The sequence below is a fragment of the Spermophilus citellus genome (assembly GCF_964194105.1).
Source record: "Spermophilus citellus genome assembly, chromosome: 1".
In the NCBI taxonomy this organism is placed as follows: Eukaryota; Metazoa; Chordata; class Mammalia; order Rodentia; family Sciuridae; genus Spermophilus; species Spermophilus citellus.
In genome coordinates this window covers 196,536,490-196,552,979 of record NC_138182.1, presented here as the reverse complement: position 1 = coordinate 196,552,979, position 16,490 = coordinate 196,536,490, and the positions used below count along the sequence as shown (strand labels likewise).

At 34.0% G+C, this 16,490-nt stretch overlaps 1 protein-coding gene across 5 annotated transcripts in view; it reads left to right on the top strand.

Moving 5' to 3' along the window:
- Positions 1 to 16,490, top strand: part of FER (FER tyrosine kinase) — a 418,420-nt gene that overhangs the window by 29,931 nt on the left and 371,999 nt on the right. For 4 of the 5 annotated variants that reach the window (XR_014023300.1, XM_081304218.1, XM_081304217.1 and 1 more), the window contains exon 2: positions 8,671 to 8,937. Coding sequence is in view for 4 of the 5 variants with exons in the window: in XM_081304218.1 (XP_081160344.1) it covers positions 8,731 to 8,937 (207 nt within the window). In the remaining variant the exon portion in view is untranslated. The remainder of the gene's footprint in view (positions 1 to 8,670; positions 8,938 to 16,490) is intronic. The other variant, XM_081304219.1, reaches the window with a different exon arrangement.

The following is a 16,490-nucleotide window of genomic DNA, read 5'->3' as shown; positions in this document are numbered from 1 at the left end:
TTTTTTTTTTTTTTTTTGGTACTGGTTATTGAAACCAGGGGTGCTTTACCACTAGGCTATATCATTAATCCTTGTTATTTTTTCTTTTGAGACAGTATCTTGCTAAATTGCTGAGGGTCTCACTAAGCTGCTGAGGGTGCCCTTGATTTTGTGATCCTCCTGCCTCACCCCCCTGAGTTTCAAGGATTACAGGTGTGTGCCACTGCACCTGTCTGGATTGATTGAATTCTATTGTACTGTCCTTAAATTCATTGGTTGTGTCTTATTTACTTTACTATGGAGTCTGTCTAATGAGTTGTTTTTTTGTTTTTGTTTTTCATTACTAGGGATCAAAACCATGGGCTCTTTACCACTGAGCTATGTCCTCAGCTCTTTTTACTTTGTGATAGGTCTCACTAAGTTGTGTAGAGCTTCAGTAGGTTGCAGAAGCTAGTTTTGAACTTGAGATCCTCCTGCTTCAGCCTCTCCATTTTTAATACTGTAATACTGTTTCTGGGTATTACAGGCATGTGCCACCATGCCTGGCCATCTAGCAAGCTTTTACATTTCTGTTGTTGCATGGCTTAGTTCTATAATTTCCATCGGGTTATTTTTGCAACTTTTGTTCATTTTAATAGAATTTGTAATTATTTGTAATTATTCATTTTAATAGAATTTGTAATTGATTTTTAAAGCATTTCTCTATTGATGGTTGTTTTAAAATTTTTGTCAGATAATTCTGACATTTAATTCATCTTGGTGTTGGCATTAGTTGATTATCATTTCTCATTCAAATTATAATTTTTCTTGTTCTTGGAGTAATAGGTGATTTCTGACTGAATGGGATAATTTATTTTGTTAGGAGACTTGGGGTCTATTTCAGTCTTTTATTTTCATAACTAGTCACCTTGTTTAGTTTTAGCATTCAGGTCTTAGTCTGTTTTTTTGTGGGCTACAAGTCCAAAGACATTTTAATTTTAAAGTCTATTGGTGGAGAAAATGTGTGCTGAGATTTCCTTACTGTGCTCTGTGCCCCTCATGTTTCTGGGATAGGGAGAAGAGTCTTGGGCCTATGGCTTCCTGGATTGGACCTCTTGCAAAAGTTGGATACTTCTTGCCAGTTCTCTTGCCTGCTCTGGTGTCTCTGGTTAGAAAAGGTGATCAAGTTGCTTGCTATAATTGCTTGCTGATCCCTCCTGCTTGGTCTCTCCAGATTGAAAAGGGGAATCTTAGGTCTTGTGGGAAGGCAGAGGGATTTCCTCTGGCTTTTGCTTTTGGTGAGGTTCCCAGTCAAACTCCCTTGCTGCTGGTGGACTCACCTGGTGTTGTTAGAGGAACTCCTATTCTACTCTGAGAAGGAGTAGCCTACATGGGGTATGTGTTAGTCAGCTTTTTGTTGTGATAACTAAAATACCTGACAAAAACAACTTACAGGAGGAAAATTTTATTTTGAGCTCAGAAGTTTAGCCCATGGTCGGCTGGTTGCATTACTTTGAGCCTAAGGTAAGGTAGAGTATAATGTCTGAAGGGCAGGGATGGATGAAGACTGCCCAACTCATGGTGGCCAGGGAAGCAGAGAAAGAGAGGGGAAGGGGCCACAAGGAAGCTGCACTCTTCCAGGGAATACCCCCAGTGACCCACCTCGTCCAGCCATGCCTCACCTGCCTACAGTTACCATCTAGTTAGCCCTTTTAAACTAGGATGGACTGATTAGCTTATGTCTCTCATAATTTAATCATTGCATTTTTTATTATTCCTGTGTTAACATAGGATCTTTTGGGGGACACCTCATATCCATGCCATAGCAGGTTGTCTTCTATTACCACACTGGTGGTTGGGAAGAACTGAGTTTGGGTGATCTTCCTCTCTCACATGAGGGGGACCCAAGACACCTTGCCTCTGTGTTATTCTACTTATAAGGTTCCAAAGAAGTTTGCCTTATTTCCACATTTCATAGCTCTTCTTTGGTTATTTCTTTTGCTGTTTCTAATGTTCATACTTGTGCTTATTGGGGAAGAGCTGGGCTAAATGGTTTGTGCCATCTTTCTGGAATAGTAGCTGTTTTCCTTTTTGGTTATATGGCACATAAGCACAAAGGTAAAAAGGTAGGGAGACATTGACTGGAATGGAGTTTGGCTTAGCTGAAGTCTCTTAAGATTTACACTCTTCTAAGATTCCATTAAACATCCTTTAGTTCTAGACTTAAATGTCAGGTGCCAGTCCTCCTAGAGCACTGGAAACTGGTAAGCCAAGGCTATCCTCCATGCAGTCTATAAAGTACTATTCTGGTATAGAGGGCATTCTCATATATATATATATATATATTTTAACTTTCCCAGTTTGACCTCTTCATTTTTGTTTGGTTCTCTTCAGATTGGGATATCTGGTGTGAATTCTCAGGATTTTGTTAACCATTCTTCCTCAGAATGTCTTCTAGACTAGGTGGAATAATCATGGGCATGTTGTCATGCTGCCTCGAGCCCCAGAATCTTCTGTTTCTTTGCTTTGAAACCATGCTGTGAAACTTAGGTCATCATATTTGGACTCCTTTATTTGCCAATGAGATATTTAAATTGTTGGTTTTTCTTAAACATAATTATTATTATTTATACCAGTTATCGATGGTAAATTCTGAGGGACTGCTTCATGAAACTGATTTTACCCACAGTTCCAATAAAGACTTTTCATCTCTCACCTTTAAGCAATTGACTCTCCAATATGGGTTTTTAGCCTTAATGTTTTACAGATAGGTTTATTTCTAGTTGAAATGAATATATTTTCCTTACAGTAGCTCTATATTTTTATTCCTATTAATATTTTCACCATTCTTTAGTATTAATATCTTAAAGTTTTCCTTGGATCATCTCTTTTGTTCCTTAATCCTTTTACCAAATAAAGGCTCTTTCATCTTAATTCACACCAACATTGTCAATTCCGGATCCTCATTTCTCAAGCTGTATTGCTATAACAGCTTCTCAACTTGCCTTCTTATGTCTCATTTTCTTTCTTTTTTTTTTCTCTTCAAGCAGTGTTATACCTGGCCGACAGATCAAAATCCATTTTTCTCTCTCCCTTTCTTGAACTATAGCACACCCACAGAAAAGGTACAAATCACACATGCTTAGCTTAATGGATTTTACACACTGCACATACTTGTATAACTAACACTGACAAATTAATCTTTTTAAAATATCTTGTTTATGACTTAATTCCAGGAGTTTGAGCTTTGCGAGTCTCCTGAGCAGAGGAATGGCAGGAGACAGATTGGCACACTGTCTCCCACTGTTTGCCATATACAATTTGATTTTGGAGACATTTCTTTTTTTACTTGACCTCAAATTCACTTTTGTTGCCCCATACTGATTCTACTCCTGATATATATTTTCCTTATGACTTTTTACATTCTAACTCACAGTATTATCTTAGCTTAGCTCAAATCTTGCCATTTCTAGTCAATTTTCTGGACAATTTCAGCTTGCATTATTTTCAACTTTTTGTCTTCAAAAATCCTTTATTTTTTGAATAGGTAATATCAATGCATTTACTTAGAACAAAATTCAGATGTTCAAAGGAATATACAATGACAAATTTCCTTCCCACTCTTGTCCCCAGCCTACTATTTGTTCTTGTAGAAATATTTTATATACTTCAAGCAAAATGAATGTTACTTTTTTACTCTTTTATACAAAGTTAGCATACTAAGTTCTGTATCTTTCTTTTCTGTCTAGTAATTCTTCAAGATAGTTCCATATCAATTTACCAATATTTCCTTAATTTTTATTAGGACTGAATGATATTAGAAACACATATGATTGTGAACATTGGGCACTGAACACATTCACAGTCTATGATTGAATTGCACCCCTGGAATTATTCAACTATAATCAAATGCAGCCTGCTTAATGGTGGATATTTAATATTTCTAGTTTTTTTTTTTTTTTTTTTAAATTGCAAACACTGTTACAATGAATAGTTATTTGACTTCTATGGGGTAATTATTTGGAGCATATCCTTCTATTAAGTTCTTAAGTATTTGTAATAACTATCAGTCTAACAATTATAGTTTTCAGCGGACACAACATCTTTGTTTGTATGTGGTGCTGAGGATCGAACCTGGGCCGCACGCATGCCAGGCGAGCGCGCCACCGCTTGAGCCCCAGCCCCAGCCCCCAGTCTAACAATTATATATATTCTTAATTTATTACAGAATTTAAAAAATTTTTGTAATTTTTTTATTACTTAAAGAAAGAGAGGTACCATATACTAAGTTATCTTATCCACACTCTGACCTTAAGATGGGCTGGAGTGTTTCCCAGATTGTGTCAGATTCTGTTTTCCTTTTTTTTCCTTCAGTGCTTTCACAATCCTTCTGAAGTTCTTGATAATGAAAGAAAGTAATTGTTATCCAGATGCATTTAGAAGCAGAGATGATATTTATGCTGAGTTACAGAATAAAATGAATTTTAATCTCAGCTTTAAGTGTTTTTTAAAAAAATGAAATAGTTTACCTTTCTTTGCCCTCAAAATATGATCCTATTCTGTTGAAAACATGGAATGAGATCGAATATCTCCACTCAGACTTTGTTGAGTTAGCGGCAGGTAAAATAACAGAAAAATGTTCATTGTAAATTTTTGTGACCCATAAGATACAATATGTCAAAAATCAATCCATCTCCCTTCCTCCCCCAGCTCCTCCCTCCCTCCTTTCCTTCCATCCTTCCTTCTTTCCTTCCTTCCTCTGGAATCCAGTGCTTCACATATGATAAGTAGGCAAGCACTCTACCACAGTGTTATGCCCCCAGCCCCCAAGAATTTTTTAAAAAGCCATTGCATACAGAATTCAAAAACTGAACTCTACCACTGAGCTACATCCTCAGCCAACAATCATCAGCACCACAAAAACAAAACAAAACAAAACAAAAAGGGAATCATCCTATTTGATATTAAAGTGAATCAAGTCAATTGATTTCTAATGATTTAAGTTTCAGTTAGTGTCTTGGTTGCTACTTTGTAAACACTAACGAAATGGAATTTTTCACAACTTTAATTATTTTCTACTTAGCTGATATTTCATAACCTGGACAGCTTTTAATTGGGAAAAAATTGTGAATTATTCTCTAGTTAGGAAATCCTCATTTTTTACCATGTCTTTAGAGGAAATCACTGAGGTAAGGGAGAGAAACCCCTCCTAATTTTTCTGCGTAGCTTAGAGAATATCAGCTGAATTAAGAGAAAATTGACTTTTGGTATGGACGACTTAGAATTAGACATATAAGGTGTGTTTTTGTATTTCTTCTGTCTCTGACAGATTCAATGACTGAAATTCTAGGAAACTGGAGGACAAAATACTTTCTACCATAGTTTTCAGAATTTATAGTGGACAAGGAGGATATTTTGGGAAAGTTTATAATAACTGAGCAGTAGGTGATCATTAAGTTATGCTGTAGTGATTTTTAAAACAAGTGTTTTTTAAAACAAGTTTTTAAAGTTATAAGTATAGTTCATTGTATTAGTCCATTTTCTGTTGCCAGTATTGTAATGCGAGAACATGGGTGAATTTATAAAGAATTTATAAAGAGATTAATTTTGATTCAGGGTTCTAAAGGTTCAAAGTCAATAGGCCATATCTGGTAATGGCCTTCTTGTGGTGCAAGGCATCACATGGCAAGAGATAGGGTGTGTGTGTGTGTGTGTGTGTGTGTGTGTGTGTGTGTGTATATGCATATGCATGTTTTCTGGCTTCTTTCTCTCTTATAAAGCCAACAGGATTCCATCATGGGGCTCCACCCTAATGACCTTAATTGATCCTAATTACCTTTCAAAGTTCCAACATCTAAACATCACAGTCTATTAATTTTCTACTTTTGTGACATCTCACAAAGGTGATTACATTTTAAGAAATGAAGTCTTGGGTTCTACCTTAGACAAATCATAGTATTAACATACTAAGGAATTCACCCATTGAAACTATAGTTCAGTTGTTTTTAGTACATTCACAGAATTGTGCAATCATTATTTCAATCAGTTTTCATTATCACAAAAGGGAGTCCAGTACCTTTTAGCTGTAACTCTATATTTCCCCCAAATTTAACAACAACCTCAGGCAGTCACTAATCTTTCTATCTCTAAATTTACCTTTTTGGAAATTTCTTGTAGAAGAATTATACAATATGTGGTCTTTTGTGTCTGGCTTTCTTCATTTAGCAAAATGTTTTCAAGGTTCATCCATATTGTAGCCTGTACCAATATGTCATTCCTTTTCTTTTGCAGATAATATTCCATTATAGGAGTATTTGGGTTGTTTTCACTTTGTGGCTATAGAATGATGTTGTTTCATATATTAATGTACAAGTGTGCATGTAGATATTTTGTTTCTTTTAAAATGTGGTACTGGACATAGAACTTGGGGCCTTGTATATGGTAAGCTTTAACACTGAGCTACATCTCCTGGCCCCATAAACACGTTTTAATTTCACTTGAGTATATACCAACAAGTAGAATTTCTGGATCATATGGCAACACTGTTTTATCATTTGAGGCACTGCCAAATTGTAGTGGCCGTACCAGTTTACATTTTACTAGTAGTGCATTAACTTCTAATTTCTTAACAGTCTCTCCAACACTCATTTTTATGTCTTTATTGATTATTATAGGTATCAAGTGGTACAAATTACTATCACATTGAAATTTTCATTTGCATTTTTTAATGGATAATATTATGGAATATTTTTTCATGTGTTTTTTGGGCATTGTATGTTTTCTTTGGTAAAATCAAAGATCTTTTGCTCATTTTAATTGGTTTGTCTTTTTATTATTAATTTATAAGGATTCTCTACATAGTTCAGATAAAGACCCCTTATCAAATACATGATTTGCAAATATTTTGCCCATTCTTTGGATTTTCTTTACTTTCTTGATGGTGTGCTTTGAAGCACAGAAATTTTTAATTTTGATGAAATCTAATTTATGTATATGTATTTTGCTGTGCTTATGCTTTTGTTGTTGTATCTAAGAAATCATTGCCTAAGCCAAGGTTACAAAAATTTACACCTATATTTTCTTTTGAGTGTTTTATACTTTTAGCTCTGAAATTTAGATCTGTGGTTCATTTAGAGTTAATTTTTGTGTATGCATCATTCTTTTTTTTGCCTGTGGAAATCTAGCTGTCCCTGTACCCCTCTGTTGAGGGTACTTTTTGTTCTTATTGAATAGAAAATCATTTTCCCTTAAGTGTGAAGATTTATCAGGGCCCACTACTCCATTGATCTCTATGTCTGGCCATATGTTTATATTATATTATATTGAGTACCAAAGCTTCTTAGAAAGTTTTGAAATCAGAAAAAGTAAGTCTTGCAACTTTGTTCTTTTTTCTGGGACTTTTTTGGTAATTATTCTGTTTCCCTTATTATCATATGTATTTTGTGTTGTCTTGTCTGTCTTGCAGAAATACTGGCTGAGATGTCAATATAAATTATGTTAAGTTTGTAGTTTTAGTTAGTAAGGCTTGCTTTCTTAACAATATTAACTTAAAAAATTGTTTTTGAACATTAGTCAGTTTATTTAGGTCTTTGAAATTTTCTCTCAACAATGTTTTCTGGTTTATAGTTTTAAGAGTATAAGTTTTGGGGCTTGGGTTGTGGCTCAGAGGTAGAGCGCTCACCTAGCATGTGTGAGGCACTGGGTTTGATCCTCAGCGCCACATATGGTAAAATCAAGACATCGTGTCTACCTATATCTAAAAGATTTTTTTAAAAAGAGTATTGGTTTTACATTTAAAAATATTTATTTCTAGGGGCTGTGGCTGTGGCTCAGTAGTAGCGCACTTACCTGGCATGTGTGAGGCACTGAGTTCGATTCTTAGCACCACATAAAAATGAATTAAGTAAAGATCTATCATCAACTAAAAATTAAAAAAAAAATTCTAAATTTTGTTATGCTGTTGTAAATAGTATTTTTTTAAATTTTATTTTTGACTTGTCATTGGTATACAGAAATATAAGTGATTTTTGAATATTTATCTTATATCTTATACTAAATTCATTTATTAATTCCTTTTTTCTTTTTTTTTCTTTTTTTGTTTTAGTTGTAGATGGACACAGTACCTTTATTTTGTTTATTTATTTTTATGTGGTGCTGAGGATTAAACCTGGTGCCTCATATGTCCATGGCAAGCACTCTACTGCCCAGCCACAACTCCAGCCCTCTTTTTATTTTTGTTTAGTTGTAGGTGGACACAATACATTTGTTTTATCTGTCTATCTATCTATCTATTTTTTTTTTTTTATGCAGTGCTAAGGATTGAACCCAGTGCCTCAGGCATGCAAGGCAAGCACCCTACCACTGAGCCACAACCCCAGCCCTTCTTTATTAGTTCTACTACTTTTTTGTTGCATTCCTTAAGGTTTTCTGTATATAATATGATGCCATCTGCAAATAAAATAGTTTTACTTCTTCCTTTCTAATCCACATTTTAAAATTTGTATTTATGTAATGTACAGAGTCTCCAGTATGATACTGAATGGATATCAGCAATAGAGTGGACATCTTTTTCTGACATTTGGGAGAAAGCATTCAGTTGTTGTGATTTTTCTTTTATTTTTTAATCCCTAAGAGGAATGGGCCATAGCTTTGCTTTGAAGACTGTTTTCCTTGATTTAAGATTTTTTTATTTTTTTATTTTTACTTACACAGATATGTGCTGATTAGAAGGCTCACTTGTACGGTGTGGAGGATAAGCAGTGCCTTACAAAAATGGGGTTTGGGAGTGACCTGAAGAACTCACATGAAGCTGTGTTAAAATTGCAAGACTGGGAATTACGATTGCTGGAAACAGTGAAGAAATTTATGGCTCTGAGGATAAAAAGTGATAAAGAATATGCATCTTCTTTACAGAACCTTTGTAATCAAGTTGATAAGGAAAGTACTGTCCAAATGAATTATGTCAGCAATGTGTCCCAGGTAAGAATAATAATTTCATCACTTGTTATTTATAGCCTTACAGTTGTCCTTAAAGCAAATAGATCACACTATTGAATAAGCATATCCAAGTCTGCCTGTAGTGTTTTAAGTTTTCTCTGATTACTATTTTAGCTGCATCCAGGAAATTTTACATGCTTATTTGAATTTTCCTTCCTGTTCAGAACATGTCTTAATGTTTTTTGACTCACATTCTTTCAAAGTCTTTTATTTAATTTACAAATATTTATTTTTTTCAGATACCTTTTTGTTATTCATTTTGAATTTAGTACCACTGTTTTTTTAAGAACTTATTTTTAATAGCGTGAATGCTTTTAAATTTGTGAATATTTGCCTTTGATCAAGAATATGACCTGTCCTGGTAAATATTTCATGCACCTTTGTTAAGAATATGTATTCTGTGTTGTTGGTTGTAGTATTCCATAGATAGCGGTAGGTCAAGTGGTTTATAGGGGTGTTCAGTTCTTTTAGTTCTGTTTCACTCAGTGCGTAACAAGGTATTTATTATGGAAATAAAGAAGTCCCACAGGCTGGAGAATCAGGACAGCTGGAGATGTTGGAAGGTCTGTGAATCAGGGGAGCTGGTAACAATCTGAGGCCAAAGACCTGAAAACCTGGGAAGGCATTGGCATTAATCCCGGAGTAGGAAGGTCCCATAACCTGGAGTTCAGAAGTCAAGGGCAGAGGCAAAAATATGTTTCCTCTCCAGAAGAGTAGTGAACTTGCCTTTCCTTGTCCTTTTTGTTCTAGTTCACTCCCTATGAATTCTCCTCCTCACTTTGGTAGGGACTAATTTTTATTCAGTTGACTGATTGAAATGCTAATCTCTTCCAGAGACACCCTCCCAGACCCAGATAATGCTTTACCAGCTATTTCAGCATCCTTTGTTGACCCAAATTGACATAAAATTAACTGTCCCAATTTCTTTACTCAGTTTTGACCATCTGTTCCATCAATTATTGACAGGGGGTGAATTTTGAAATTTCTGATTATAATTATATGAATTTGTTTCTACTTGCAGTTTAATCAGTTTTACTTTTATTTTGAATATGTTTAATTTTGTGCTTAAGTTTAAAATTATGTCTTCTTGAGAAATCAGTTTGTTTATTAGGTGAAAAATGTTTAGGATTTTAATGTTTTCCTTGTCAACTGATTTTCTTTATTAGTGTGAAATTAACTTGATTTCTGGTAATATTCTTTGCTGTAAAATCTACTCTGATATTATTATAATAACTTCAGCTTTCTTTTGATTAATATTTACATGGTATGTATTTTCATCACATTTGGTTGCTATAAAGTAGATTCTTGTATGTAGCATACAGTTGTCTTACTTTGTTCCTTAATATGAAAAATCACTGTCATTTAATTATTGTGTTTAGACTGTTTTCATGTAAATTGGTTATTGATATGATTAGGTTGAAATTTATCATTTTACCATTTATTTTCTCTTGGTTCTATTTGCTCTTTCTTTCCTCTTATTTTCCTTTTTATCCTCTTCTTGTGTATTTTTAAAAAATATTTTAAATTTAAAATTAGATTTATTTTTAACTTAAAAAAACCCACAAAAATTATACTTTAAATTTAGGGTTATCATGTGATAATTTTGATACATTTATACTTTTCATTGTTTAAATCAGGTTAAAAATATCTTCTCAAACATTTATTTCCTTATAGTTATAAACACTTGAATTTCTTTCTTCTAGTTTTTAAAAAATCTACAGTACATTATTGTTATCTATAGTCACTCAATAGTGCAGTAGCACACCAGAAATCTTAATCCTGTCTAGCTGATCCACCTTTTTCCATTTGTCCCCCCCTTACTCTCTACCCAGTCTCTACTTCTACTCTCAGCTTTTCTGATTTCACATACAAGTGAGCTCATACAGTACTGGTGCCTGGGTTTTTTTCACTTAACATAATGATTTCCAGTTCTAACCATGTTGTCACAAATGACAAGATTTCATCCTTTTTATGGCTGAATAGTATTCCATTGTATATATGTACCACATTTTCTTTATCCATTCATTAGTTTATGGACACTTAAGTTGTTCCCAATTTTTGGCTATTGTGAATAGTGCTGCAGTGAATGTGGGAGTGCAGGTATCTCTTCAACATACTAATTTCATTTCCTTTGGATATATGCCCAGTGGAGGAATTGCTGGATTGTATGGTAGTTCAATTTTTAACTTTTTGAGGAACCTATATGCTGTTTTCTGTAATGTTTATACTAATTTACTTTTTCACCAACAGTGTGCAGTGTTTCTTTCTATCCATATCCTTACCAGCACTTCTTTTGTCTTTTTTGACAATGGCCATTCTGACTGGGGTTAGGTGATATTGTAGTTTTGATTTGTGTTCCCCTAATGGTCAATGATGTTGAGCATTTTTTTTTTCATACACTTAATGTCTATTACTCATTTTTAAGCCAGGGTTTTGTTTTGTTGTTGTTGAGATTTTTGAGTTCCTGATATATTTTGGAGATTAATCCTGTGTCAGATGTATAGTTTACAGGTTTTTTTTTTATTCCATTCTGTAGACTGTGTCTTTACTCTGTTTATTGTTTCCTCTTCTGTGCAGAAGTTTTTAGGTTTGATATAACCTCAATTGTCAATTTTTGATTTTGTTCTATGCTTTAGAGTCTTGTCAAAAAAATCCTTGCCCTTTCCAATGTCCTGAAGCATTTCTCTTATGTTTTCTTCTAGTAGTTTCCTACTATAGCACCTTACATTTAAGTCTTCAATCCATTTTGAGATGCTTTTTCTAACCAGGGAATGATAGGGTCTAGTTTCATTCTCCTTCATGTGGCTGTCCAATTGCTTTAGCACCATTTGTTGAAGAGACTGTCCTTTCTCTACTATGTGTTCTTAAAATCTTTGTTGAGAATCAGTGGGCTCTCCATGTATGGGTTTATTTCTAGGGTCTCTATCTTCTTCCATTTGTCTATGTCTATTTTTATGCCAAGACCATGCTGTTTTAATTACTACAGCTTTCAAGTATATTTTGTTGTCAGGGTGTGTGACGCCTCCTTTTTGTTCTTTTTGCTCATGACTGCTTTGTGTGTTTGGATCTTTTGTAGTTATATACAGATTTTAGAATTTTTTTTAAGTTTTATAAAGAACATCATTGATATTTTGATGGGGATTGCATTGAATCAGCATTTTAAAAATTATTTTTATCTCCTTTGTTATATTGTTACCTCTAACTTTTTCATTCATGGTTTCTTTAGCGTTTATGGTACATATCTCTAACTTACTGCAAATCTGTTTTGTAATATGTAGAACCTCAACTATGATAATAATATTTTTACATCAGTATTATTTCCATTTCTCCTTACCTGTCCTTTGTGCTCTTATTCTCATACCTTTCAATATTATAAACCCCACAATACAGTATTGTTGTTGCTTTTAATAGTTGTTTACCTTTTGAATAATTTAAATAAAAACATAAGTCTTTATATTTATTTACTTAGTTACCATTTGTGATCCTTTTCATTTCTTTGTGTATATCCAGGGTTTTTTTCCTGGTATCATTTTGTTTTTGCTTGAAGGACTTTCTTTAACATTTATTATAGTGTAGGCCTGCTGGTAATGGATTTTTTTCAGGCTTTGAACTTGTAAAAATATGGTGTTTTTGTTTTTGAGAACAAATTTAACTGTGTATAGAAATCTAGTTTTTTTTTTTCAATATTTTAAAGATGTTGCTATATTGTCATCTTGCATTATTTCTGGAAAATTTGCATCTAATCTTTTCCCTCTCTGGCTCTGCTTATGATTTTTTTCATTGTTAGTGCTTTTAAGCAATTCATGTGTAACTTCATGTTTCTTTATGCTTTTTGTGCTGTGGATTTGACTTTCTTGGACTTGTGGCTTATAGTTTTTATTGACTTCAGAAAAATTTCAGGTATTATTAACAATTTTTGTTTTATTCTTTATTTTCCTCTTGGGGACTCCAATTACATGTACATTTGGCTATTTAAAGTTGCCCCAGAGTTTGCTGATACTGTGTTATTTATTTTTCTGTATTCTCTTAGCTTTCCATTGTATTTAGTTTTATTATTCTCTCATTCCCTTGACTAATTTTATTTTTATTCAGTGTCCTATTTGTTGTTAATTCTACCTCATGTATTTTTCATGTCAAACATTTTGCATCTTTGGTTTCCTTTCATAACCTTATTCATGAGGTGAACTTTGTCCCTTTCTGACTCCTCCTCTTAAAGCAGAGTCTCTGTCTCCCATGTCTCCTCTTCTGCTTGCATCATTTCTTGTTTTACCAACATTTAAATTTAAATTCTACCAATGGACCATTCATTCATCTTTTTGTATTTGCCAAAACTTACCTCTTTCTTTTGCCCCATGTCTGTTCTGTAAGGTGGAAGAGTTGGAGAGATCAAGTAGAATCAAGTAGTTGAGCCATTTTTTGGTTAAAGATGAGTGAGTCAACCAATAGTATAGCATAGAGGATACAGAGACAAACCCACATAAATACAGTTATCTCATACTATACAAAGGTGTCAAAAACATTTTTGGAGAAAAGATAGCCCTTCAACAAATAGTGCTGGGAAAACTGGAAATCCATATGCAGCAAAATGAAATTCAGCCCCTATCTCTCACCATGCACAAAACTCAACTCAAAGTGGATTAAGGACCTAGGAATTAAACCAGAGACCTTGCACCTAAAAGAAGAAAAAGTAGGCCCAAATCTTCATCATGTCGGATTAGGTCCCCACTTCCTTAATAAGACTCCTAATATACAAGAATTAAAACCAGGAATTAATAAATGGGATGGATTCAAACTGAAAAGCTTCTTCTCAGCAAAAGAAACAATCATGAGGTGAAAAGACAGCCTACAGAATAGGAGCAAATTTTTACCACAGGCACATCAGATAAAGCATTAACCTTTAGGTTCTATAAAGAACTCAAAAAACTTAACACCAAAAAACCCCAAATAACAAATCAATAAATGGGCTAAGAAACTGAACAGATATTTCTCAGAAGATGATATACAATTGATCAACAAATATATGAAAAATTTTGAACACCTCTAGCAATTAGAAAAATGCAAATCAAAACTACTCTAAGATTTCATCTCATTCCAGTCAGAATGACAGTTATTAAGCATACAAAAAAACAATAAGTGTTGGCGAGGATGTGGGCGAAAAGGCATACTCATACATTGCTGGTGGAACTGCAAATTGGTGCAACCAGTCGAGAAAGTAGTATAGAGATTTCTTGGAAAACTTGGAATGGAACCACCATTTGACCCAGCTATCCCACTTCTTGGTTTGTACCCAAAGGACTTAAAAGTGGCATACTTTAGTGACACAGCCACATCAATGTTTATAGTAGCACAATTCACAATAGCTAAATTGTGGAATCAACCTAGATGCTCTTCAACAGATGAATGGATAAAGAAACTGTGGTATATATACACAATGGAATATTACTCAGCATTAAAAGAGAATAAAGTCATGGCATTTGCAAATAAATGGATGGAGTTGGAGAATATCATGCTAAGTGAAGTAACCCAATCCCTAAAAACCAAAGGCCAAATGTTCTCTCTGATAAGTGAATGCTGATCCATAATAGGGTATGGGAAGGTGAGATTGGGAGGAATGGAGCAACTTTGGATAGGGAAAAGGGGAGGGACAGGAAGGGGGGAGAGCTTGTGGGTAGAAAGATGGTGGAATGAGATGAACATCATTACCCTAGGTACATGGTGTGACTCTAGTTTGAATACAACCAGAGAAATTAAAAATTGTGCCACATATGTGTGCTATGAATTGAAATACATTTTGCTGTCATGAATAACAAATTAGAACAAATAAATAAATTAATTTAAAAAAAGATGAGCAAGTTATAAATATCTCCTGTAATTAGATTTTGAATCTTTTTTTATATCTTCCATGTTCTTACTCAATATGTTTATTATATCCTCTAGTTTCTTGACTATATGGGATGTTTTCATAGTAATTATTTTATTGTCCTCGTCTTCCTTCATCTGTATTACTTCTGGATCAGTTTTGATTGATTATGTTTTCCTCCTTATTTTGAGTTGCATTTTCTGCATCTGTGTGCCTGATAATCTTTGATTTTGATGCCAATCAGGCATTATGAATTTTACTTTGTAAGGTACTGGATTCCTAGAGTTTTATTGGGATGTAGTTAAGTTACTTGGAGACAGTTTACTCTTCTTGGTTCTTGCTTTTTATCAAGAGATAGGTATAATGTCAGGTTTATCTACTGCCTCTGCTGAAGCAAGATCATATTTAGTACTCAGAAAGATGCCCTTTACATTGAACTCTGGTTCTTGGGGACTGGTATGATTCTTGATCCCATGTCAAGACTTTTCCCTATAATTCTTTTGGGTGGTTATTTCCTAGGTGTTGAGTAGTTTGCTCATACCTTTGAACTTGGTAGTTACCTAAATAGTCAAGGGAAAGTCTTTGCAAATCTCCTGAATTTTCTCTTCGTATACCTTACGCCTCTAAAAAACTCTGTCCTTGTCCCTTTCTCCAGAGCTTTGACTACTTTGCTGTCTCTGTGTTCTGAACTTAAGTCTCCTCAACACATGAGTTCTACTTGACTCTTCCTTCCTATTGTGGCCTCATCATTTTCTCCGTTCTGTGAACTGCAATAATTTTATGGCACAGATCGTTTGTTCACAGTCTCTCAGGATCATTGTCTTTCATTTATTGATATCTGGTGGTTTGTTTTGTTTTGTTTTTGTCATCAATATTGGGGCTTGAACCCAGGGCTTCATACATGCTAGGCAAGTACTTTACTACTGAGATACATCTGGAGTCCTTTTTATTTTTATTTGAGACAGGTAAAGTTGCCTAAGCTCGCTTTGAACTTGCAGTCCTTCTGTCTCAGCCTCACAAATTGCTGGAGTTGTAGGTGTGTGCTACCACATTCTGTGTTCCAGGGTCTTGAGTGCTTTCATTTTTATATTTTTGTTCAGTTGTTAATTTTAGGCAGGAGAATAAATCAGTTCCTGTTTCTCTATTGTGACTGGAAGTGGAAGTCTTAAAACTTATGATTTTCTTGTCATTATTTAAAAAAATTAAAACCTCAATAGAATTTCAAGAATAAAATAAAAACTATGTCCTTCAATTGATTCATTAGTTGTTAGCATTTTATCATTTTTTTCTCTTAACAATGTAAATATATATTAGTATTTTTTCATATAAATATAGATGTAGTATTTTTTGGACCATTTATGAATTAGTTGAAAATGTCATGGGTCTTTATTTCTAAATACCTGTGCATGTATTTTCAAAGAATGTAACAACTATACAATGATCAAATTATTGCAATTTAGCATTGTCACATATTATTAAAAACACATCCCATATCCTACTTTTGTCATCTATATCACTAATGTCTTTTTGGCAACACTTTTTCATCATGATCCAGTGTTTAATATAGAAGTACCCATCTCATTTAGCTGTTATGTCTCTTCAGTGTCTAATATAGAACACAAAAAATGAGAAATCACACTCTGTGATTTGGCTATTTTTGTTTTTTACTGTAAGT